The sequence below is a fragment of the Crocodylus siamensis genome, chromosome 3 (assembly GCF_052110815.1).
Source record: "Crocodylus siamensis isolate JL-2025a chromosome 3, ASM5211081v1, whole genome shotgun sequence".
NCBI classification, from domain to species: domain Eukaryota; kingdom Metazoa; phylum Chordata; order Crocodylia; family Crocodylidae; genus Crocodylus; species Crocodylus siamensis.
Window position 1 is genome coordinate 68,872,470 of NC_143397.1, and position 25,874 is coordinate 68,898,343.

The window sequence follows — 25,874 nt, forward strand, 5'->3', positions numbered from 1 at the left end:
TCTGCTCATCCTTTTGTAAGACTGATTTTGAGAAATAAATTTTTAGACTAATACCAGTATAGACAAAAATCAACATAGTTATATATTGTATATGGACTTCTTTTTTATACCAAAGAAACTTAAAACTAAGTTCCTTTTATAAAATTTTAATATTTGTCTAATCATAGCAACGAATTGGAAAATGCATGGTGGCTGTGAAGTTGTGTGCCCTTGCCTTGATATTCCTAAGTACCTCTAGGATTATGAAATATAGAATACTTGGATACTCAAAAATAGTACTGCCTACAAAGGGTTCCTTTTGTGTCTGCATTTTACTAAGTTACTTAAGACACTGTACACAATTCTTGAATGGTCTACTTGCACAGCTTGATGTGTGTTGATCATTTATTCCTTTGGTGGAAAGGAAAAAATGTAGAGTTCAAATTCTTTGTCAGGCTGATCCTAAATTCAGATTGATTTATAATGCAGATTGAGTTATGTTATTACAGATAAGTATTAGGGGGTGCACCAATAAAGTTTTTTGGACTGGTACGATAACTGATGCTTAACCAACCATACTGCCCAATGCCGATCTGGTAACTGATATTTAGTAACGGTGCAAGGCATTTTAAACTACTGACGTAAATCTTTTTTGTTTGTTTTGCATTTATTATACATGCATGCATACATGCGTGCCTCCTACCTGCTCTGGCCTTCAATGAGGAAGGTAGTGACTGCCTTATTCCCATGCACATTGCCCCCTGCCCTTGGCTTCTGCCTGCAGCCCCACTCCCCGTGCAGCCCTTCCTTCCATCCCAAGCAGGCAGGGCAGACCTTCATGTGGACAGCAGCGCTGGGCATGTTTGGAGTCCTAGATTATGCTGTTGCCTCAGCACCGGCAGGCCCTGTGCAGCCAAGCTCCCATGGCCACTGGGGAGAAGCCACTTTTGCAAAGCCGCTGGTGCCTGGCAGAGTGGAATACCTTACCCCACCCATGCACAGCCTAACATCTCTGTGGCAGCCCTCAATTGAGCACGTGCTATTGTCGTGGCAGTGGCAGGAGTCAGTAATCGTCCCTTTGTTGCTAAGCATAGCACTCTGTGACTGCTCCCTGGCACCCTTTCCCCCTCCCACTGCTTGCCAGGACCTGTAGTCTGCTGCAGGCTTGGGCCAGAAGCAGGGCATGGGAATCAGATTACACTCGCCAGGGTGCTCCAGACATGTGGCTGTAATTATCAGCTACAACAACCAAAAAAAAGCTGATAGCCGATGATGTCATTGCTCCTTTTAATCAGTGCCGATTCAACAGCAAACTGATATATCAGTACACCCCTTAATATGTTTGGATTCTTCATTATGTGACTAGGCAGAAAAAAATAAGCATTCAAAGAAAGGAAGTTTTAATTTAGAATCTTTGACAGTTGCTAGTCTGTGTAAACTGGCACAACTGAATGTCTAAGTCTTCAATCAGATCCCACCGAGGAAATATTCAGACCCACTTTTACGTAAGGGGATAAACTTTCCTGTAGGTAAAAGAGGATCTGAGATTGCTGATGTGATCTCAAGCTTGTTCTAGAGACATGTGCTTGATCAAAGAGTAGTGAAAATCATTGAATATGGGGAATTTGGTAGTTTCAGATCTTGAATACTAGTGGTATGAATTCCCATGTGTGAAAAATAATGTGTCTTTATTCCCTTCTTTATAAAAAGATTACCTTGGACTTTAAAAACAGGTAGTTCTTTTTATTTGAAGGAAATAAAGACACCTTGTGCAACCCTTATGAACATGTGCCTGGTTCTCTTCTGCGCATAAGTCTTCTTGCTTCTGTAGGCACAAGTATGCTTCCACCTTTCTCTCTCTCTCCTTCCTTTTCAGGAAGAGAGAGGACTCAGAGCTTAGATCCTGGCCAGAAGCCTAAGGAAGATAAAATCTGTCTTCTGCTAAATACCTAGATGGCTGAGGATTCTCTACATTTGCTGATATCCTAATTAAACAGTGCTTGGTTTGGAACTTTACTGGTTCTTGGTATTACCCTAATTTCAGAAAACTATACTGGATTTTATTCCAATTTCTTAACTCTGGTTCAGGGAAGTTTAGTCATACAGTCATAACTTCTATAAGGTATGTATGGTTTTATGTGTGTTTTTTTTGTTAATCCCTATTAGGAACACTGAGAGTGTTATTCAGGGTATCCTAGTCTTTCTCATATGTCAAAACCAGGCAGTGGTTAGTGGTGTTATAGGGAATACTAAAAGCTGTCTTTCAGGAGTGAAGCATAGCTGTTGTATAATGTCAGTTAAAGGGTACATACCATCAATATATGTTTAACAAATATTCCCCTCTTAAAGAGAATGGACTATGATTAAAAATGGTGGTTTTTGAATAGTTTGGTTGAACTTTTTCATGTTTCTTTTGTTCTGAAATAAGTTTTTCCCCTTTTTTTTGAAAGCCTAAATGCTTTTCTTAACTGTTCTCCATTCCAGGAAAACACCTTTTGCATTATTCTAAAGATTCATGATAGGCAAGTAGTTCATTTGGGATGTTTTTTAAATTCATTTTTGTTCAAAATTGAATATTGAACTTTAAATACAGTCCATAATTTGGGGAAGAAAACATATTTTAACCATGCAGTGTAGTATTGAAATGAAACAAATACTCTTGAAATCAGTTGTATTTTTGTAGTTACTTAATAACATACTTGTTTTATGCGTCTCATTTTAGAGTGTAAGCTCTGTAGCTCAGGGTGTCTCCCTCCAGTCTTAGATAAGCCCTAGTGTGCAGACCCATATCCAGCCCACCAAATCTATTCGACCTAAATAACAGGCATCTTCCAGTTAATAGAGCTGGTACAGTAATGACTCTTGTGGGAGGGAGTTCCTGTCAGTACCTTCTGACCTAACAAATACTTTCAACTCATTAGACTGACAGCATGCATCTTCAGCACACTCTCCAACTCTAGTTGCAAACCCTTTTGTCTACCAATAAATCGTGATTCAACTTCTTTACTGAAGCTCTTCTGGCAAGAAGATAAACTCTTAAACAGTAGCAAATTAATAACTAAGCCTTTTATTTGAACATCTCTCAGAACTTTACTCTAGTTAAAGAATGCTAGATTTTTAATTTTAGTCAAACTCCTCTCCAAAATGTTCAGTAAAGAACTCTGTAGTACAACTATTCAGAATCCCCTGTAGCAATCCAACTTCTGCCAGAGGCCCTCTGGCAGCTGCGTTGCCCTGCTCCAGAGACGGCAGCCACTGCAGTAGCAGGAAGCAAGAGGGGAGTGATGGCTTGGAAGGGGAACTGGGAGAGTATGGGGATACTCACAAATTAACTTCTTATGGGCTGCCAGTTGAACAGCCTGCCCCTAAAGAAATCCTATAAAGTCAAACACCCAAGGATGATGAAACCTCTCCTGCTCCAGAATTCTTTGATAAAGTTGTGATTCAAGGTGCTGTATCTTAAGTATTTATAGGTTTACAAGATGATTATTAGAGATTACTTAGGGAAGCTAAGTGGCTTCATATCAGCAGGGCCAGATGGGTTGCACCCTAAGGTACTGAAGAAATCGTCTGAGATAAGAGCTGTTAGCTGTCCTCTTATGAGTACTTTTATAGGTCAGGCTAGCTCCTGGATGATTGAAAAAGGGCAGACATAGTACACATCTCTAAAGAAAAGGAAAGAAGAGGGTCTGGGGGTAATTATAGATCAGTCAGCTTGACCTCAAGACCTGGGAAGATCAGTCAGTAGTACCATGGTTTGTGACTACCAGTGCTACGTAGCAATGAGCTACAGCAATGTAGGGTTATTCTGGGCACAGGTACACAAGACCTGGGTAGACTGGATGGTCTATAGTCTATCAAATGAACTTCAGTAAGGAAAAGTGTAAAGTCCTGCCCTTGGGACAGGATAATTGCATGCACAAATACAGACTGGGGAATGCCTGACTAGGCTAGAGTACTGCAAGGAAGGACCTGGGGGTTACAGCGGATCGTAAGTTGAATGTGTGCTAATAATGTGCTTTTGTTGCAAAAGCATTACCAACACACTGGGCTTTTTAACATAGCGTGTCTTGCAAATTAAGGGAAGTGATTCTTCCTTTCCCTTTAGTACTGGTGAGGCCTTACTGGGAGTACTTTGTCAATTTTTTTTGTCAAAAATGATTATGGGCCTAGGAGACCAGACTTAGGAGGAACTTTCATAATCCTCCAACTCTCAAATCACTTTTGTGACTCTTTCTACTCTTCCTCAAATGTATCAACATCTTTCAGTGGTTGGAAGAGCAAAATTCTAGTTTATAACAACCTGTATCTCCTCACTTTTCAGGCTGTCATTCTCCCACTTCAGAGAGGGAAGAAATGTTAGTATTTCTTGGATCTATTATGACAGGGACCTTGAATTTACGCTAGCATTTGGGTGGAAGGAGGAACTGCTTGTACGATGAATCTTGAGGACAGTGAACTTTGAATTTGATATTTAGTTGTCCCTCCCAACTTTTAATTGAGAAATAATCTACCTCTAGTGCATATTATAGTTTGATTTTTTTTTCTGCAAATTAAGCATTTTAATTGCTGAAGAAAGTTTAAATTAAATGAATGCCTGTCTTAGTATTAATGTAACAATCTTTTTGAAGCCTTATTAGAAATGTCTGTGTTTTTTCTGTTTGTGAAAAATGAATTTCTGGAGGCCATCCAGAATGCTGTTGTATCAGCCAGGAGGATATCTAGTAATTTAACATTTTTACATGTGTATCTTTTGAAGCTTCTTTCTGGGAAGGCACTGTGCTTTGATTCTCTGTGTGTAGGGAGACTTGTTTCCAGAACCTGCCAACCAAGAATTCTCTAGGCCACTGGGTTTTTATGAGAATACAGCTAAACGTAAAGTTCCTATTATGTAAATAGTGTTAAATTGTTCATTTTGGTTATAATGACTTACACATGACAGACCGGAGTTTTAGGAGATTCTTCATCTCTGAATTCTGAATCATGTATAGTTTATTCTCAACTACCAGTCATATTAGTATAGTGTTAAATATTTATGCAATTGAATAAATACTCATACTCATTTAAAATTAAGTGAATAGTGGATGATCAAGTAAACAAAATGTTGTGAAATTGAATTCAAATTTTCTGGTGAACTGCTGAGCTAGGACAAGGCTATGACATCCTTGTAAACGCTTTTAATTTTCCACTGTGAGGAGGTAGACTTATGTTCCTTTCTGTGCTAACTTGCAGAGCAGAATAGATGCATCTGAAGGGGAGTGTAGAAGAGTGCTTGGTGATCCTGCTACTTTAAGGGAAGGCAGGCTGCAAGAGAAGCAGGCTGAAAGTGAGGCAAAGGACAGTCAGGGGAGCCACATGAACCTAAAAGGGGCTGGGCTTGTAGGATATAAACCCAGGGCCTGAGCAGAACAGGCAATCTGACCCTGGAAGCTGTGGAGAGAGGACCTTCTCTCTCAGAAGGGCTGCAGCAAAGTTCCTGAGTAACACTTGAGCTAAGGTAGGCAAGACTGGTGGTTTACAGATTGAGACTGTAGGGGCAGTGGAGGTCTCAGCTCGCCTGTAAAATATGAGCCAAGGCTGAAGAGCAGGGCTGCCACCATAGTGACAGAGCAGGCAGGGTCAGAGACCCCTGCCCCATTACAGCTGAGGACCAGGACCAGGGATCCATAGCCCAGGAGGAGTTAAAAATAAACAGAGCTAGGGACCCCATAGCCTGGAAGGGGCAAAAGTTAAAAATAAGCAAAGAATAAGCAAAGCTAGGGGGCCTAAGCCCAGGAGGGACCAAGAATTTAGGCATAAACCCAACAAGAGTTGAGATTTGTTTGAGGTAAAAAGGGCTGGGGCTAGGATGGTTAAAGGGCACTGGGACTGGAAACCCCAACAGTGGCAGAGACTGTTCCAGGTTTAGAGGCCCACATTGACTGGACCTGACATGGGCTGAAGGCCTGTGGATGAGACCAGTGAGGCTTAATGCCCAATTATTGGTGATTTATCTGTGGTGCTTGAACATGGCTAAAAGGGGAGATGAAGACACCACATAATTAGCCCATAAAGTGATGAGAAGTAACACCTGTGTTCATGAGCATAAGATCTTGCTTGTAGAGCCCTGTGGTAGTCCCCCTTTTTTCTAAAAGCATAATTATATCGAGGCATGGCAAGTGAGTTGAAGGGGAGATTGCTTCAAGAAAGTAAAGGTGATGAGGAGTAAAGGGGCTCCACCCCAGGGTGTGACGCTGTTACAGGGACTCTACACTCTTCTAATGGATAATGAAGTTTTTCTTGCTGTTCCCTATGTATAGAACTTTTGCCGTTTCACACTTAATATTTATTAAAGTCATCTAAAGTGCCAATAGAGCTGCTTCCTGTTTTCCTTTTGAAGCAGAACAAACTTTTAATTTATCCTGCTAAATATGTTTGTATTTTTAAGTTGACTTCCTTAAAATATTCTCTTCGCACATTTACAGACTCTTTTTTTGAAAACATGGTTGGTTTTGAGAGCATATTAAGTGGGTATTGCTGCATAATTGTATCTTGTATGCTGAATTGTATCTTTTCTTTTGCAGCTAATGGCCATTTATTTCTTGTTTTATCCAAGGGCTACTAAAATCTATGGCGACTCCCACGGTTTTTTATAGTCATCTTTTTTTAAACTATCCACTTTGATTTTGCAATGTATTGTATTTGAGCAAAGACCCTGTAGAGATTATTTCCAATTGTTCTTTTGCAATTTGTTAAACCCAAGAAAATCCATAGTCCGCATAGCTGTGCCAGCAAAACTTTAATGTAGACTAGATCTAAATGCATTTGTGAAGCAGAAATGTCTATTAAAATTGGTCCTGTGTTTTTGTCTGTGATCCTAATCCTGTTTATAATGTCACACGGTGGTAATACTTGGTTATTATATCACCAAGGCTGTTATCGGGAAAAGAACACCGGCACACAGAAGCACCTACACTTCTTTCAGATATTCTTAGTGATAAATCTGAATTAAATTAGCATCAGAATGCTATGCGTTTAACAAACCAGCAATCCATTTTTTAAATTAGACTTGTACATCTCGCTATTAACCACATCTTTTAAAGATAATTTGCTTATTTTTACAAAAATTACTGACAGCCTAAACTAGGTGATCAAAAAAGATTTTAGTAAAAAGACTGATGGGGTACTTGCTCACTAAGATGTTTGTTTTAGTACAATGATCCACCAGTGGTCCCCTGAACCCTGCATCCATCCCAAGTATCAGTCGTGCACATTAGCATCAATAATCCTCCCAGTTCCCTCCTTTGAGACAGAATGCTGTAGCCGACTGTCAGAAAAACAACAGTATTATTGTACTGTAGGAGCCTCCATGAATCGACTAATCTTAGCAACTAGTAATTAGTAGGTAACTAGCAGCCTGTGAAGTAACAGTAAGCAATTTCTTTTTGTTAGTAGAAGGGAAATCAGGCTGACCAGGAGTAACAGAATTTTCCTTATTAGTATGAAGAATTGATATAGTTTAGTTCACAGACTCTGCTTTCTTGCTCTTGGTGAGGTATAGAAATAAGCATGAGATCAGTACAGATGAGCATTTTTTCCTACTCGAGCAGCTTAATACTCTGTAATTGCTTGTATGGTCTCTCCCCCGTTACTCCTACTAATTCATTTTCTCCAGGTATATTTGCAGGAGCTATCATTCTTATAAATGTTTCTGTTTCTGCTGAGGCCATGCTTCTTTGAAGCGCATCATTCCTGAGTTGTACAACAGGATGCAGTCCCATGCAGCAGCATGAAGAGTATCTTTCCCAATATTTGGCATCTTCTGTTGCTCTGACTTGTTGGTGCTGTCTTTTCTCCAATCCTGACTAGTTCTGGTACCTTTCAAATACCTCCAGATTCTTGCTGTTGCCATTCTTTTCGATGGGTGCCTGTTACTGAGACCGACAGAACATACAACTATTTTCTGTCTGCTATGTGTGAAGATAGTTTCATAGCTGGCTGCACTTGACAACTGGTCTTGTACTTTCCCACCTCTTTTGGAAGTGAAACACATAATTGTCTTTTCAGGGAATAGAGCTTTCTTTTGCTTGAACATTATCATTCAACCTTCTCTACATATTCTGTCCATGAAGGATTGTATAGTGTTGGCCCTCCCCACCCTCCCCATATTTTTTTTTCATGATTGTAGTGGAGAATATTTAGTTTGTAATTTTATGAAGCTTTTATTGAACTGGATTTCTCCTCACAAAGTGATTCTCTTAAAATGATTAATGATGTACATAGTATGGAAATTTCCTTTATTCACGTGTGGATGTTTGTTTAGAGAGTGTTCAAACTAAAACTATATTTGGGTTAAAAACTAAGTAAATGATATATATAAAATCCATTGTATTATATCCATTCAGAACTGGAAGAGTTATAGTTTAAAGGATTTGTTGCTCAAATATAAGTAGCAGTAGATTTACTGAAGTCACTTGTGATGTGTGTATGCATGTTTAATACATTGCTTAGATGGAATATTTTCTGTTCGATATACATAAAATTTAAAGGGCTAACCTTTTTTTCGGCTCTGCTTTTCTGCTCGATTCTCTTCATTATGCCTCTCAATGCATAAGAGAAGTCATTTTTCAAAGATAAAAGAACACAGGAGGAAGCCTAACTTCTGGTTTTGTAGTTCTTCCAAATACTGAGTTCAGGGGGAAGTAATAGTGCTTGTGCCCATGTAGAACCATAGTACAACAGCTGCTGTCCAGCAGTACACAATACTCAATCTAGGGAAAAATATCAATCTTTCTTCCTCTTAAGAGCTCCACTATCATATAATCCTAGTATTAGATCTTTAAATATATTTGTCTCCGTATCAAATATGTATAGGACTATCCATAATAATTTCCCCTTTGAAGTATTTACACTTTCAGAACCCATAACATATTTTGTTTTTAAACGTCTCAAACTTGAACCAACAGAATTTTATGCATGTCCTTACTGGGTTTTTTTATTCTCTTGTAAACTTAATGGATAAATTATGGTGTGGATCGCAGAATCTCATTTCAAATGTGCACATAGGCATATGGACATCCTTACTCCAGGCATGCATGCACCTCAAGCAGTCTAGCTGAGACTTCATGTTACTGGCAGAAAAAGGAGGGAGCACAGAATTCCAATTTGGTGCCCTATGCCAATGCGGGTATCAAGATACTGCTTCAGGATGATGGCAAGGACACATGTCTTGATTCTACCTGTACTTTCATGACAATGTGCCAGACTTCATTTCCTTAGCCAAGAGATCTCAAGGCACAGTAATATTAGCAGACTATCTGGATCTCATAGTGCATTTAAGCTGTGGTGTGAAATTGCAAAAGTGGAACTGCTATTCATTGTCTGAATACATTCTGTTAGGCCCCATGCAGTCTCCATAACATCCCTTGCACAATGTTTTCTTAATGGATATATGAAGTTTAGTTCCTTGAGGCTCCTGATTAGATGTTGCATTTGGGAAAGTAGTTCTTCACCTGCAGGACTCCAAGGCCTATCCTCAGGTACATGGAAACTTCTGTTGAGTTGCCACAGTGAAGACATGTATATGGAGAGTCACTTAAAGAAGAAAAAGAAGTTTCTTGTCAGAAATTGCAGCTCTTCCATCTGCACATTTTGATGCAGCCCTCCTTCCCCTTTCTCAGCCACACTCAGTGTATAATTGGCATTGAGGGAGCTCAGGAGCAGGAAGCACACTTTGCCTTCAGTACAAGGCATGAGGTCGTGTGGGGCTACAGTGTACCCCAGGAATACTGCTAATGCAAAAAGTTTGAATGCTTAACTTGTATGCATGCCCACAGTGAGGATGTGCCAACATGTCTTGAATGGCAACAGTTGACGGTAAGTAATTTCTCTTTTTGGTTGGCTGACTAGTGTTAACCAGCATAGACAAGAAAATGTTGTTACTGCAGAATGATTTCATCCACAATTCAATTTTAAGGTCAATTAGATAGATGAGCAAGGTGTAGCTGGTGGCTTTGGCAATTTTCAATTTGAAAAGTCACCTTAGTGTCAGACTTCTTCCCCTCTTCCCCCTGCTCCTCCCCACCTTGGCTTCTTCAAAAAAAAAATAGGTAGCCGTTCATAGATTCTTTTAGTTTTGTGGTATCACACCCACAATAAACAAACAGTTGGAAAAAATGTCAATGATTGAAGGAAATAATTCCTTTCAATGGAAGACTATTTTTACTTTTCATACTGTTAACTTCTTCATGAAAAATGACTTGTTTGCTGCATTGTTGAGATGGATGCATCAGTCTATTTTGCATTGACATTTTTGGTTAACTATTTTAGTCTACAGTAGGCAAATGTATGCTGTTTAATTAATTTTTCTACATCCTTAAGCTTCTAAATATAGTGAAAATTCTAAATTATATTAAAATTGAAATGTATCATGTAGATTTGGTGTTCTATGAATATTTTTATCTTGTTTCAGAGCAAAGTAGAAGAGATGATTTGGAAGCTTTGGGTCATATGTTTATGTATTTTCTCAGAGGAAGCCTCCCATGGCAAGGTTTAAAGGTAATGTTCTTCATAGCCTTTCTCTCGCCTTTCCAATTATCAGCTGGATCTTGATTCCTTTATAAAATTGTCCACTAAGACATTTTCTGAAGTTCCGTGTATCTCTTCTATCTTAGGCTGACACCCTAAAAGAACGCTATCAGAAAATTGGAGATACAAAACGAGCAACACCTATAGAAGTATTGTGTGAGAACTTTCCAGGTAATGCCGGTTAATAACTTGTGAATACATGTGGAAGGTAAAGCTGGTGTGCATTTTTGTTTTTAATACATTAGGACTATAAGAAATATAGTTCTAATATATTAAGTGGCATAGCTTTCAAATGCATGTAAAGTATAGTGTGGTATCAGATATAAGAAATGTCCTCTGGAAACAGTGGTTTTCTTTTACTGGTGGTTGTCAGAGAGATAGCATATATATTTTTGTCATGGTGTGCATTAGTTGTTTACAGTGTCATTTGTGTCCTCTGTCTCCTAGATTTGAAAAATGCATTGTCATCTTAACTATAAGAATATTAATTAAGGCATTTTGATTATTATTTTGAGAGAGAGGAGACCTGTCAACAAGTTGAAAATTATTTCCTCCAAAATTAATTTTAAAATAGTATCAAAAATTGATGTTGCCTCTGAGTTGCCTTAGCCACTTTTGTGGCATCATAGTTCTATTTTGCTATATATTATTTCAAAAATCCTTTCACTTCTGTGTAAAAGACATAAACAGGGAAAACTGATGTACTACACAACAAAACAGGTGAATATGACAAATCACACATTGCTAACAAATAGACACAGTAAATAAAGCTGAAAAAAATAGAAAAATATTTCCTGTGCATATACACCTCTTGTATTTAATAATCATGGATTAAAAACATTATTTTTCATATGTTTCCCATTCATAGGCTGGGAATTTGTTCAGTCTAGATGGTCTTTATCATGAAAACACTTCAATATATGAATAGTTCCACAGGTTCAATTAACTATTTATGAGCACAAAATTAATTGAGTGTATAACTTTATCCAGGCTTGAGGTTTTTTTAGATAAAAATGAATTGGGTTCTGTAGATTGTCAGAATTAAACTTCTGGGAAATCGCTGAAGTGCCATGATACAAATCTCTTCTTGGTCTTATATATTAACTTAAGTGAACCTAAGTTATTTAAGTTGCTTTAAAATGGAATAATAAATGGAATTGTTTGGTCTTTAAACACAAATGGCAATTGTGAACATTTTTTATTTGTATAGAGGAAATGGCTACATATCTACGTTATGTAAGAAGGCTAGATTTTTTTGAAAAACCGGACTATGACTACTTAAGAAAGCTCTTTACAGACTTATTTGATCGGAAGGGCTATATGTTTGATTATGAATATGACTGGATTGGCAAACAGCTGGTGAGTACAGTTAAGCTGTTAATAAGATGCTGTATTCTTAGTCTTATCATTTTTTTTAGCTATAGTAATTAGTCTTGACTTTTCCAGGACACAAAAAATACGATGCATAAAGAATCTCAAGTCAAACTATTAAAATTACAAACGGTTTCTATTATAATACCACTTCCACAAGCTCTTAACTTTGTGAAAGGTAATCTTTTAGCCCTAGGTTTTTCATATTGAGCCTTTTCCCAGTGTGGGGCTATTTTATTTAAAAGAAAGCAAAATCCCACTTGATTTTGTAATAGGAGGTTGTAGAATTCTAGCAACTTTTTGAGTAGAGGAATTGTAGAGAAATTATAGTAATTTAACTTTTGAATGGATAGAATCTTCTGCAATAATGTGTTGCTTTTGATTTGGGGATTTTTTTTGGTTTTTAAGCAATTTAAAAATCACTTCCGAGCATCTACACATTTATAGTGTATAAATAGCTCTATTAATAGCTGGTGATAATAGATAGCACACTGCATGCTTTGTGTTGATAATAGAGCTATTATAACTCTATTAGTAGCTGTTGATTAATAGATCTATTAATAGTTGTTGAACAGAATGGTTGGAGATTTGTTTTCTCTGGCATCTCTAAAATAATGTGAATGCCAGGGAGGGGAATGAATAGGGGAAAAATCAATAGTTTTCACCCTGTGGTCTGCAGATGCTTGGGAGTCTTCAGACTAAGTCTAAGGGGTCCGCAAAAGATGACTGTGATCAATCAGAAGTATGTGAATACCCACACTTACATTTTAAAAAGGTCCACACACGTCCATTCAAAACTTTTAAAGGGGTCTGCACCTCCATTCAAAATTTTTAGGGGTCCACAAATAAAAAAAAAAAAAAAAAAAAGAAAAAGGTTGAAAAGCACTGCTCTAGCTGTTCAGTTAAATGATCTCCCTCTAGCATCTACTTTTGCCGCTGTCAGAGGCAGGATACTGGGCTAGATGGACAATAGGTCTGACCTAGCATGGCACTTCTTATGACAGAGACTATACAAAAGTCTTTACCATTTTGGCATCAAAGTATTCATCCTGCCTGGCCGGTTTGATAGGGGTATGGGCTGATTGATGCTTTCAAGCTTTTTTGGAGTAGTTTGATCAAAAGAGCTTCTGAGAGTCTATGAGACACAGCTATACACGAACATTTTTTATCTTTTAAAAATTCTCTCAGACTACTAAAACAATGGAAGACATTGGACAAAGTCATGGTTCTACATAATTTAGCTTGTTAACTGATAATAACTGATTTTAAAAAAGACTGAAGAAAAGCTTTAAGTTTGGGGCCAAGCACCAAAACATTTTGAAGAAACACAAACACTTCCCACAAAAATTGTAGTTGAAAACGCATAAACATTTTCAGCCAGCCTAAGTTTCAACGCAAGTTTTGCTTCGTTCTGCAATATCTTACAAATTCTAAGCTTTCATTTTTTAAAGTTATATGAGCCAAATATGGATTTGTTCTGAAAGTGCTGATACCATCTTATAAACTCTTCTTTATTAGTCTTACTAATTATATTGCCTTACTAATTAGATCTTTGTTTACTTGTACATTTCTAATAACTTTCACATTTTTAGCATGCCAGCACTTTATACTCTCTGTATTATAACTGAATTAAGGGCAAGTGCTTGCCTTTGCAGCATAATTAGTCTTCTGTTTAATAATGATTGTGTTAAAAAAATTACGTAAATTTATATTGCAGTAGTTGCCAGGGATCAGTTCATGGATCAGGTCCCTCATATACTAGCTAGACAATGTGACTGTCTTTTTGTCCTGTCTCACATCTTGGAAAATGTGAAACAAAGGACAAAAGGAAATATATTTTTACCATCAAACCTTTTTTGCTTGCATAAAGTTAATATAGGCAGGGAAGAGACGGTAATAAAAGGTAGCTTGAGGGACACCTTTTCAAGATGTTTAATTTTAGCAAAATGTGTCAACTAGAAAATGACTATGCTTCAGATTACATCATCTTAACGGATTGTGGTGTACATGTGGTATTACAAAACGCAGCACACACATTACAGTGAAAGTGTACTGGGGCTTTTGGGGTGATAGCAAATTGTAAATAATTTATTGTAATACATTTACAGGGAGAGGGAGTTAATAAGGTTACTTGTGAAGTCTTTTGACGCATCCTGCCTTTGATTACTCATCTGCTAGTCAACATTCAGCTAACCTAATTGATTTGTAGCTTTTCTTCCATCTTTAAAAATTAAATAAATAAATGTTTGAGCTTCATTCTTCAGGATTTAGAAGTTCTGTTGGGTTTTCCAAACTTTGAGGTGTTTGTGTAAATTCTACCATCTGGAACTATTCTCATGCATCACTGGAATTCCTCTGCCATTCATGTTTTAATGTATGTTGCACAATTAATATAATGGAAATACATATTTTTTTGTTCACGTTAAAGTGGCTTCTCCCACCCACCCAAACTTTCCATAAATTTATCCTAAAGTACAGAGACTAATTTTAAGAAATTTCAACTTGAAAGTATGTTGCACAAAAATGTTTAGAAGTTCTCAGTAACTAAAGTCAATTTAAATGGAATACAGTATTCTTTAACTAGATTGGGAACATCACTTCTGGCTGCAGTGTTGGTAAATTAAAAAATAAGCAGATAGAAATTAATCATAAAATGTACTCTATTGCTTTTCTTCGTATCAATCTAGAGTATCTTCTAAGTACAATTGTAAATTCATTATAATTCAACGTTATTGAAATATTAAAGTAATTGTGTTACAGGAAGCTGCCATTATATTTTTAGATGGGTAGGAGTGAAATTGAGACTTTAAGTTTTAGTATTAGTGATGAGAGAAGAGAGGGGTTCCATTTCATTAGGTGATGTGTTTTATATGTTCACTTCTCAAATTTAAGGTAGACTTAGAAACACTTTATTTTGGATTACAGTTCAATAATTATTGGTAAGACTTAGAGAATTTATTTTTTTTACCAGTTTGCTACATAATGTTTATATTTGTAGCCTACTCCAGTGGGTTCAATTCATTCAGACCCTGCGTTATCATCAAACAGAGAAGCACATCAGCATAGAGATAAGATCCAGCAATCTAAAAATCAGGTATGTTGCTCAGATTCTTATCGCCATTTTCTTTTCTCTTTTATAAAGTGTTGTTCTTTATATTGAAACAGCAGTTATTGTTTGTCATTGGATTCCAAAATAAAACTGGTATGAGTTTTTGCTGTCCCTCCTAGCTTTGATTTCTAAAGTCATGGGAAGAAGTATTGTTTGGAACATTTCAAACAACAAGGTATAGGCATGCAGGGGCAAAGTAGTGCTGCAGAATGACCCTCAGGCAAAATTAAAATGTTCTTCTTCATTTTGAAACACATCCTGAAATATCTCTATGATCCTATAGTTCTCTAGCATCCTGCAGTGCCTCATCTCTCATCTCTGAGAAGAAGGGGGTGGTGGTGCTGGGTAGTGGAGATTCCTGCTCTCCAGCCCCCGTGATGGAGTGTGTGGATGCACCATGCTGAAGCATGTTGATTTTGAAGCACTCCCAGATTCAGAGCACTTCAAGTGCATGGCTGTCTTGCCTGAATATTGCTTTTTAAATGCATGAATCTTCTTTGTTACAGCGACTTTGTAGGACACTTTATTTTTTAAATATTGCTAGAGCGATATTGTAGCTATGATGGTCCAGGAAATATGAAAGAGTCAAGGACTTTTATGGATGATAATGAACAAAAAATGTATGCTTGGAGAATGTTTTGAAGGCAGTGCATTTTTTAGGCTACTTATTTCAGGTCACAATATTTTTGTAATTTATATATGGCTGGGAGAGGGGGGGAGCTAGGTTTTCCAGTGCTGTAAGCATAGTTGGGTAGAGTGGTATGCAGAGCGGGGAAGAGGACTGCGTTGAAGCTTTGGTTACCAATTCGATTTGGAGGAGATTTGGCCCAATTCGGCAGCCAAATCTCCTAATCCAAAACAAATCAGGAGACCCATTAAAAGATCCGAATTGATTCCAAAGCTTCCGAATCGATTTGGAATAAATTCAGAGATTCAAATCGACCAGGGAGAGGTAGGCACAGCCAGGTGCAGGTTCTCCCTTGGCTCCTCCAGCTGATCCTGCCTCTCCTTAGGTGGAGGGCACCATGGGAGAAGTCCCCATGGCTGCTCTGTCCAGCCCCATCCCCTGCCTGGCCCCAGCCTCCCGGCACTTAAAAACAAACAAACAAACAAAACAAAACATCACACTCACTGGCTGCAGCAGCAGCAATCAGGGCCTCTGGGGACTCATGGCAGAGCCCCCCCATGCAGTGGGGGGGCAGTTGGGACCACCCCCCCACCTGGCGCCTGCATGGCAACTGCCCCGTGATGCAAGTGCAGTGTGATTCGGCAGGGCACTGTGCACTGTCTGGGAGCTGGGGCCATATGGGCTGAGTGCTGCTGGGCTCTGGGTGACTGCTGGGGCCTTTCAGACAAGCTGGAGGAGGCAATCCCCACTGACCTGCACTGCTCTTTACTGTAGTGTAGGTACAATGTAAAATGTGTATTTAAAAAAAAAAAGTCTAACAAGAGTCTACTTGACCACTCAACCAAAAATATTCAATTTGTGTTATTGCACATTTATGGCTATCCCACGCATCTGAGTCATTTTCCTAAGGCAGTTGTTTTATTCAGTTTTGTGTGGCAAAATTAAGTAATCATTGCATGTTGTGCTTTATTTATTCATGCACCATGTAAACATTTAACAGGTCTATTTATTAATGCTTTGAGACATTCATACTTATAATGGGGTGTAGAGGCCCTTCAGTTCCCTCTTTGCCTAGGGTCCCAGTAAATCTTAATCTACCACTGGATGCAGAGGCAGCAGGGAGTGGCAGCCAGCCACTGCCGCCCCCCACCTTTGTACTCAATTAAAGACAAGGGGCTTTCTCCCACATGTTAAATGGTAGGGGCTTCTCTTTAGAATCTAGTGAATACGGTACTAGGTAGCATCATACCATGGGTGTGATGGTAGCAGGGTCCCAGCAGGGCTCCCTGACAGGTTGGCACTGGCAGGCTATCAAGAGGCCAGCTGGTCTCCCTCCCTCCTCCTTGGAGAGAGAAGGGAGAACAGAGGAATGTGGGATTCTGGGAGTCCTAGAGACCCTTGTAATGCTGGGACCCACTACATGTCCAAATTAAAGCTGGATAGAAACCAGCAATAGATTTGTTACACTTTTTTATAGCTGCATAGCATATATGTAATATGCAGCAAGGGCTTATTTGTACCTGTAATAGGCATTATAGGTAGTGCTACCAAATAAAGAAATTTCTTTTTGAAATGCCACTCTTGTAGCACTCAGTGTCATTGTAGTGATTCAAACAACTTGAACAGCTATACACTTGCTTTTTATAGCTCTGCAAGGGCACTTTTAGTGCAACAGCTGTAACACCTGTCCATAGTATTTCAGGTTTGAAACTTGGTTTTCAGCCCTTCTATACTTGGTATAACAGTGAGACTTAAGTGTGTAAGTATTTATACTTGGATATGTATATACATAGATGGATGCAGTCTATATGTGCTGTTCTCCCATGTGATTTTTATTGCACACATTATGTACATTGCTTGTGTGTAATACAGTATTTTGAATTTTTTCCTTATCTATGCATGCTTAATGCGTTATGTAATTGGCAGACAACAGACCACAGGGCAGCATGGGACTCCCAGCAGGCCAACCCCCATCACTTGAGAGCTCACCTAGCAGCTGACAGACATGGTGGCTCGGTACAGGTATTTTCTGTTTCTTTGCATGACTGATTACTTCCACATTATGACCATGCTCCCCTCTAATTCATAGCATGAATCCACTTTTCAGCTGGGAAGTTTTCCTAATAGTCATTTACATGCATTTTCTTCTTTCTTGTTTTATAGTTTCCAAATAGAAATACATTATGCAGAAAGTTTGGCTCATTTTGTTCGTTGAATTTCTGCTTAAACTATTCCTACAAATGCCTGTAGTAGGCAAGTAATCTAGCTTTCTAAAAATACTTTGCTCTAGTAAACCAGTGGTTCTCAACCTTTTTACTTACAGCTGATGAGCAGTGCCAGGTTGGTCTATGGACTGAATCCAGCACAATGCTGGCCCAGCTGGGGAGGGCTTGGAAAAATTGGTGGCAGAGCTCTGGCAGTGTTAATTGGCACAGTTCCCATGTCACCGTATTTCTGAGCCCATAGAGAGCTCCATGGGCTAGATCTGGCCTGTGGGGCAGGTCTTGAGCACCCCTGTAATAAACCAGATGGTTTTGATTTTTTTTTTTTACATTTGTAACTAACACAGTATTAATTTAATTAGACAGTTTAAACCAATAAATAGTCAAGATTCTGTCTTGTCTTGTTTTTGGTGGAATGTAACTTAATTAAAATTATTTAATTTTTATTCAAGCTTATTTAGACTAGTTCATTTGAATGACTTGTGCCAATGCAGTGCTTTACACTTTTACCCAGGTAAAAAGAAAAAATGTGGAAAGTAATAGTAGTGGTTTTTAGTTTGAGGTACTTTTAAAGTGATGTAATTTTATGTCATTTTAAAAAATAAGTATGAGAGAGATTTTTGGTTTTTTTACTTACCCCTACCAATGTTTCATCTAAGGTGTAGTGGTCCGTGAGTGCACTGTTTCGGTCCATGAGTGTGCCATGAGCATTCTGCTTCAGTTCATTCCCGGATTGGTCCCACCTCCCCTTTTGTCGTGCTCCACTTCGCTCCAAAGCCTTCATCGGTTGTTCTAATGTTTTGAGCTTCTTGGAGATGAAAGTGTTTGCACTCCCTTTATCTCAGTGGTAATGGGAAACATTTTACCTTCATTGTGCCATCTGTGCCTGCCATTATTCACTGTGTGTCCATGGTCAATTCTTTCTTCCACTGTTTCCCAGCTGCTGTCAGGTCCTTAGACTGGAAAGCTAAGTCCCTCCACACTGCCCTCTTTTAAATTACACACTCTTTGCTGTTGTTCCAGTCACTGCCCACCACAGAGCCCTGTGATAAGAAAACCTCTGTTTGGGCTGCAGCAGCTTGGATCTTTATTTTAAGTGGACTCAGTGCTTCTCTTCTCAAATGCTCAGAGCTGTTGCAAAATTTCTGAAGCATCTGGTGTTTCCTGGTGTCACCCTCCAAATCATGCCCTGCAACTGGTGTTCCAACCTACAGAGAACCTGTGTGGTTGTTACACAAAGGAGCTACTGGGGGACAGCCAGCACCAGGCTGCCTGTACAGAAGGGCCTGATAGTAACATCAGGTTGGTCCTGCTTGCTCTTGCCCTATGCAAAGACTGGGGACTGCTGGGCCACATGTGCTCACTTGGCTGCCTGCGCTGCATGTCTAGAGGGGCCACCAGGCTCCAGGCCAGGTCGTTGTGCAATCAAGAGCCCATGGGCGTGACACAGGGACACCGGGGGATGTGCTCCCCCTCTTCCAACATGCACGCAGTGATGGGAGCCGCAACCGCCCACCCACACCCTTGGACAAACTGCTGGGCTTCGATTGCCTTAGCCCGGCTGGGGTGTCATTCATGGTGAACGGGCTCCCAGCCAGGCCAGGTCATAAGACAATCCCCACAGTGCAGAAGGGAACGAGACAGCACTCTGCCCCTACCACACCCCATCCTGCACTGTGAGGGTCTTGATCTGCCTTGCCTCCCCCCTCCCTCCCCCCCCCAGGCCCAGTGAAACTTACTTACCTGCCTGCGGCTGTGATCCTGGCTGGGAGTGCGCAGGTATTTCAGTGTGTCCACTCCTGCAGCAGCATGTGGCCAGGTTGAGGCAGGTGTGTGGCATTAAAAAGTTACTGCGCGGCAGGATTTTTTCTTGTGCACACATGAAACTTACAGGGAATTTTGGCCCTTACAAATTCAATGTATTTTTTGACTTACTAGATAGGAGGCCCATTGTGAGGGCAAAAACTATCCAGCCAGAAATGGTGAATTTTAACTGTATACCAGATGGTATCAAAAGTCTGAAGTAGAAAATTGTAGATAAAGGTTTTTCTCTAACTTTTTTTGGTAGAAACTTTTGATGTAGCTTGTAACAAGGACAGACAAACATATTCAGATATTAGTGGGATGTATGGCCTCTTGAGATCTGGGAAGAATATTGCTAAATATAGTGAATGAAGAGTGTTCAGAAATCTAATTTGTGTTTGTGCCTCTATTTGCAAGTAAAATAACCTAGTTCTATTAAACGAATAATCCTACCCATCACAGCAGCTTTTACATTTACTATTTCATATTTTGCCTGTATGTTCTGAGAAATAACAGCTCCATGTTTCTTTGGCCGCCACCAAACCACTCAGTCTGTTTATCAACACCATCCAGCATATTTCTTATTTATAAACACTAGTGTGATGGAATTAAATTACTGATACCTAAACTTAGAGGTTGGCCAGTCTGGACTTTATCTAAAACAAGTGGTGTTCTATTATATCTGCATTGATATTCTACCTCCCACCCCCCAGTATAATCCAGTTACAGCCAATCATTGAATTTTCTTCTTTTATCTTTAGTTTCACTATGTTTTTTCTTAATTCTTCAATGACACTTTATTTTAGTCTCTTCTCAGCTTTCTTTTTTTTCCTTCCTCCTTCAAATATAACACGATAAGTAATTTATGCAGGAACTTTGAGTGCATGTACATAGATGAAGCAATTCTTAGGAGATTTGAGGCAATAAGAATCAAAATAATCAGGGGGCTGCAGATGGGGAGTGAGGGGGCCATGCTGAGGAAATAGGGTCATAAATTGGCTCATGCTGAGGAAAAGGTTGGAAAGCACTGGTTTAATTGCTCTAAATTACTATCTAAAAGCTTTATTTTGTTGGGTTTTTTTAACTTGTGTATATAAAAAAGTATTTATGGAAATGCATATGTTTTTAGACTAGTATTTAGAATGTAAACACTTTTTTTTCAAAGTGGGAAATGAATTTTGGAAATTGCTAGAGAAGTTGGAGAAATTGTCCTAGTGGTTGTGATAGCTGTATTCGGTTTCTGAAGGACCCAGAAATGTTTTGAGCAAGTTGTCTATGGAAATTAATGCATTTTGTTATTTAGTTCTAATTTTAATGTGATAGCTTGTTCTGTGAGCTGTGGAGGAAAATCTTTAGCTCTTCTGAAAATACCCACACCCATTCTTCCACTTACCTATATTTGTAGTAATATATTGAAAATGTTGAGTCTTCAACAGTCTGTTTTCCTGAGGTTTTCTTAACTTCATTAATGAAAGCGTCCTACTGTACATTACAGCATTTCATTAATCAATCTCCCAGGTCCTTGCTTCACCAAAGTTTGTCTCAGTTCCCAAAAATGTCAGCTGAATAACAGTGATTAATTGTTTCCTTCACTGTTTGCATACAAGCACTTTAGGCAGTTGTAAAGACCTTACTAAGCTGTTTGTTTGGGGTTCTTTTCATCATTTGCTATTTTATTCAGCTAGCCAAGAAACCCACTAAGTGTAGGAAGTTCATTCTATATAGTGATCAGATTTTTAGGAAGCACTTACAATATTGTTTTCATAAGATTGTTTTTGAAACAATGAAAAATAATACTAGTTTGCCCTAGTATTTTGTACAGGCACCACCTTTCAAAGGATAGTTCAAAATAACAGAATGTAGTACAGATTCTTCCTACATGGTTCTCCATTTCCATCACAGCATATCCACAGAGAGATGGTGGGGGATATGAAGTATAATTAACGTTTCTCAATGAAATACGGAAACTTGGGAATGTGTTTTTATAGTACAAATACCTTTGAAAATGTGAGTATCTGGCATAATGAGAATAGGTGTGCTTTGAGTTGCAAGAAACATTTGTTTCAAGAAACAGCATGTAAAACATAGCATATTAGCATCTTCATACCTTTATAGATGGCCAAAGAAGTTCCTCCATAAATTATTATCATGTTATACAAAGAACCAAGGTCAATTTTGAATGATTATATATTGAAAATGAGATAGCACAGGTGTGCTAACAAATTCCTCATGTATCTCGACTTACAAGCACATGCAGCATCTTTCAGCTCTGCAGCAAAACAAAGGATTATTTCCCAATCATTTATAATTCTTTATTGTGAATTTGAGTCGGGAAGAAAAAGTATAGAATACAGAAAAGAAAGGTTATGGGACTAGCCTAAAGATGTATCATGTTTAGAGATCTTTGTTTCTTCCTGTTTCGTTCTAGTAATGATTCCTTGGCTTCTTGTCTACTAGTGCAGGTCCTCCCTAGTCTTGGCTTACCCTACTTTCCATCAGTACTTCTTCCCCCTGTAGCAGATATGGCACTAGAGGCTGCTGCCCCTCCCCTCCCCACTTGCCTCCTCTGGCATCTTAGAGTCCCACCCTGTTGTCTTTCCTGCCATATGTTGATGTTATGATTGAACAGGGAGGCTGCCCCTGTAGGGCCAGGTGGGTTTTGGATCTTAGACCCATGTCTGGGTTGAGACCCCCTGGCCTTGGCCCACTTTGCTCTGGGCTGGGTCTGTCTACCTGAGGTCCATTGTTTCAAGATCATAGACTCCTGGGCCTGGGCTCTGGGTCCCTTGGTCTGTGGTCTCACCCTCACGGGCTCTGGGCTTGTGCCTCCAGTCTTTGTTGTTTAATTCCACAGTCCTTCTGCTAAGAGTAGTGCTAGATCCTTTAAAGGGTCTAGGACCAGGAGAGTGCCATTGGCATCCTTCTTGGTGCCCTTCTTTGCCACAATCCAGTCCTCCAATATTTAAACGCAAACAGAAAGATAGCATCTGCTTTCAAACTAACAGGTTTTTCATCCTGGGTTAATGCCAAACCATGGCAATACTACCCCAAAGCCCCCAAATACTTATCTTTGACTGCCTGGTGGTGCAAGGGCTTCCTGCAGCCTGGAGTCCTTCCTCCTTGTCTGGTCAGGCCCTGGGCTCCTCTCTGGAGCTTTGCGTCCTGCAGGACCAATCGGAACCCCTTCTCTGAGGCCCTGGGCTTATGTTTCTCTCTGGGTCATCTGATCCACTGCTTCTGCCCCAGGAGTGTCAATTGCTGGCCACATCTGGGCCAGGCAACCATTTTATTCAGGGGCCCTCTGCTGCAGTCCCATGCAACAGCAGTGGCCTGCTGCACTCTGTGCTTAGTGACAGGGTTTCCCTATCTCACCCAAATATTTCAAGTTTGGCAAAGTTAATAAGTGCCTGAAAACAGGGTTTCATACTAGGGAGTGTTACCAGTTCTGTTTACATCTTCTCAGGGACTATATTTTGAGAACTTCTGAGACAGGGGAGGTGAATGGCATGTTGATGGTTCCACAGCCCTCAGAGGTCTACTGCATCCACCCCATATACTTCAATCACTAAATTAAAAGAATCTCCTGAAGCAGAAGCTCTTGGATCATCTTTGCATTCCTTGCCTATTATGCTGACATGCCTGATGTACCTCTTCTAATATGACATCCTATCTGCTGTTCTGGCACTGGCTCCATGTTAAGTGTTACATATGTATCCTGCAGACCTGTGCTCCTGTGTTACCTAAACAGAATTGCATCCTTTTGCTGATGCAGCCTTCCTAAGCTTAGACACAGCTTTCATTTCTTCTAATAGCACTGTCCTTTGCATTCTCAGAATAACCCCATCACTGAGTTGAGAAGGCTCACTGGTTTAAAATCCTGAGAGAGCCAAGATGTTTTGTGAGTTAAAGGAATTTAAAAGAAGAGGTGTTAGTGTTAAAGGTAGAAATCCTTCTATTTGTTAGGTAGCAGTCAGGGCTCTTCCAGCATCCTGCAGCCAGCAGTCTTTCCTTCCTTTGTGAGTGTTCCTTTGTTAATGACCCACCTAGTTCTGCTGGGGAAAGGGCACTCTGCTTACAAACATGGAGATGCCATACAAGACAGAGATAAGTTAGAGGTGCCTTAATTTTATTGGCTTCTGTCAGTATCATGCGGGGGGGGTTGACACTTGTTTCTGTTCTTAAGCCCCTGGCACATGTTCAGTTAAAGGCTCCTCTGGGATCTGATCCTAACAATTGCATCTCCTACCATGGCAGGAGGCATGATTGTGGAATCAGGGGTCAAATGCCAGTCATGCCCTTTCTACTTGCCAGAACACAGTGAGCCAGGGATCCTGATCCTAGGTTTCTCCCTGCACTGGCAAGCTGGAAGCTGGGTGTCTGCAGCTCAGTGTGACCTGGGACTGTCCTGAGACTAGGGTGGACAATCAAGGGATTGACCTGAAGGAGAGCAGGAACAAGGGGTAAAGTCCAGATTGCAAGCTGAGCCAGCTGTCAGGAATCAGGGACCAAGTTACCAGATCCAAGAGGGGAACCCAGGAGCAGAGTCCAAAACGTGGGCCAAGTCAAGATTCAGAAGTCAGACATCGAGCTACCAGATCCAGGGGAAAATCTTAGAGTCTGAGTCATAGGATGAGTCAAGGTTCATTAGTCAGAGGCTGAGTTACCAAATTCAAGGGGAAATCCAAAAAGTCAGAGTCCAGAAACACAGCTGAACAGAGACAGAAAATCAGGAAGCCAGAGAGCATAGCAGAGAGGCTTACCAGAACAGACCTTCAGGAGAACTGTTGGCTAGCCTGTAGCCTGGTGCCACAGGTGGAACTAAATTGGAGAGGCTGCTCTTCCCAGCAGCCAATCAGGATGCCCTGGCAGTGGCCATTTGGTTCATTAGTTGGGCTAAGAGCTGCCAATCAAAGCCCCCACGCAAGTATGTCCCCCTGTCAGGAGGTCTGCCTGTTAGGGCTCCTGACAGGCCCAAAACCTGGATAGTCTCAGGGCAGGTTCACCCAGAGCAGTCCGGCCGACAATCAGCTGGTTGTTAGCTGCAGCCTGGACAGCCTGAAGGGAAAGGTCAGGAAGGTAGAAGAATGAAGCAAAGTTCACATACTCATAACAGTACATAAGATTAATATATTAATAGTACTAATTGAGATTTCTCGCTCTATTACTAACTTCAAGAATCTTATACATGTGAATGTGCACTTGTATAACTTATTAAAGTATTTCTGGTTATTGCAGGTGGTGAGCTCAACAAATGGAGAATTGAACACGGATGACCCGACTGCAGGTCGTTCAAATGCTCCTATCACCGCCCCCACAGAAGTAGAAGTAATGGATGAGACAAAGTATGTATTTTTCTTTTCTACTAAATTTTACCAGCCAGCATTTTGATCCTATATGTTCAGCTTGTCAGAATTTCACTGACTTCATATTTATTTCAAAATCCTTTTGCTCTGAAATGCTTTCACTGAAATCTATTTTAAATCTAATTACAGCTGGTAAGTGACTAAATACTTTGATATTTATTTTTAAACTTAATTTTAGCTTTAGTTAGTTAAATGCTAGAATGTGCATTACTCATAATGATTGTTAATAATATTAGTTTACACTTATATTAAGCTGATAAAATGTGCCTGCTTTACCTTTAGTGAAATCCGTGTTTCCCTTTCCTATTTATTTAATTAGATTTGGTAAGAATATTTGCTTTAGTTTTTTTTCTCTTTTTTTAAAATAACTGTTCTGAATACAAGTCTCATGTATGAAAAATGTAGACTTTCTACTGTATGGTGTTCTGATTCTCTTTTCTTCCTTATATTTTTTTTGTGCCTAGCTGCCAGAAAGTGTTGAACATGTGGTGAGTTCTAAAGTGTAGGCAAGCAGAAATAGCTCCACTGGTTTTCTTATTGCTGTATTTAAAACTTTAATTAAAAGATTCTTAAAATACCGATTTACAATTGGAACACTGATTGCAAAAGGATTTGAGGTTCATCATACAATAAGATAGTCTGTCTACAAACAGGCTGAAACACCAGCATGTGAAGGAGCTGTTTTGCCTGCTTTAACTCTTGTTTGTTCAAGTGGTGGAGTTTGTGGTGTATTTTTTCTAATACTCTTAAATGGATAGCACTATATTAATTTTATATATTATTTGTTACGCTGTTTTAGAGAGAAAATACTCGTGTTTCAACACACTCAAGTA

At 39.5% G+C, this 25,874-nt stretch overlaps 1 protein-coding gene across 1 annotated transcript in view; it reads left to right on the forward strand.

Annotated features, from left to right (window-relative positions):
* Positions 1-25,874, forward strand: part of CSNK1G3 (casein kinase 1 gamma 3) — a 148,825-nt gene that overhangs the window by 109,450 nt on the left and 13,501 nt on the right. The window contains 5 exon segments of the mRNA XM_090038465.1: positions 10,430-10,515; positions 10,632-10,716; positions 11,756-11,904; positions 14,915-15,010; positions 17,580-17,675. Of these exon segments, the coding sequence (XP_089894591.1) occupies positions 10,430-10,515; positions 10,632-10,716; positions 11,756-11,904; positions 14,915-15,010; positions 17,580-17,675 (512 nt within the window).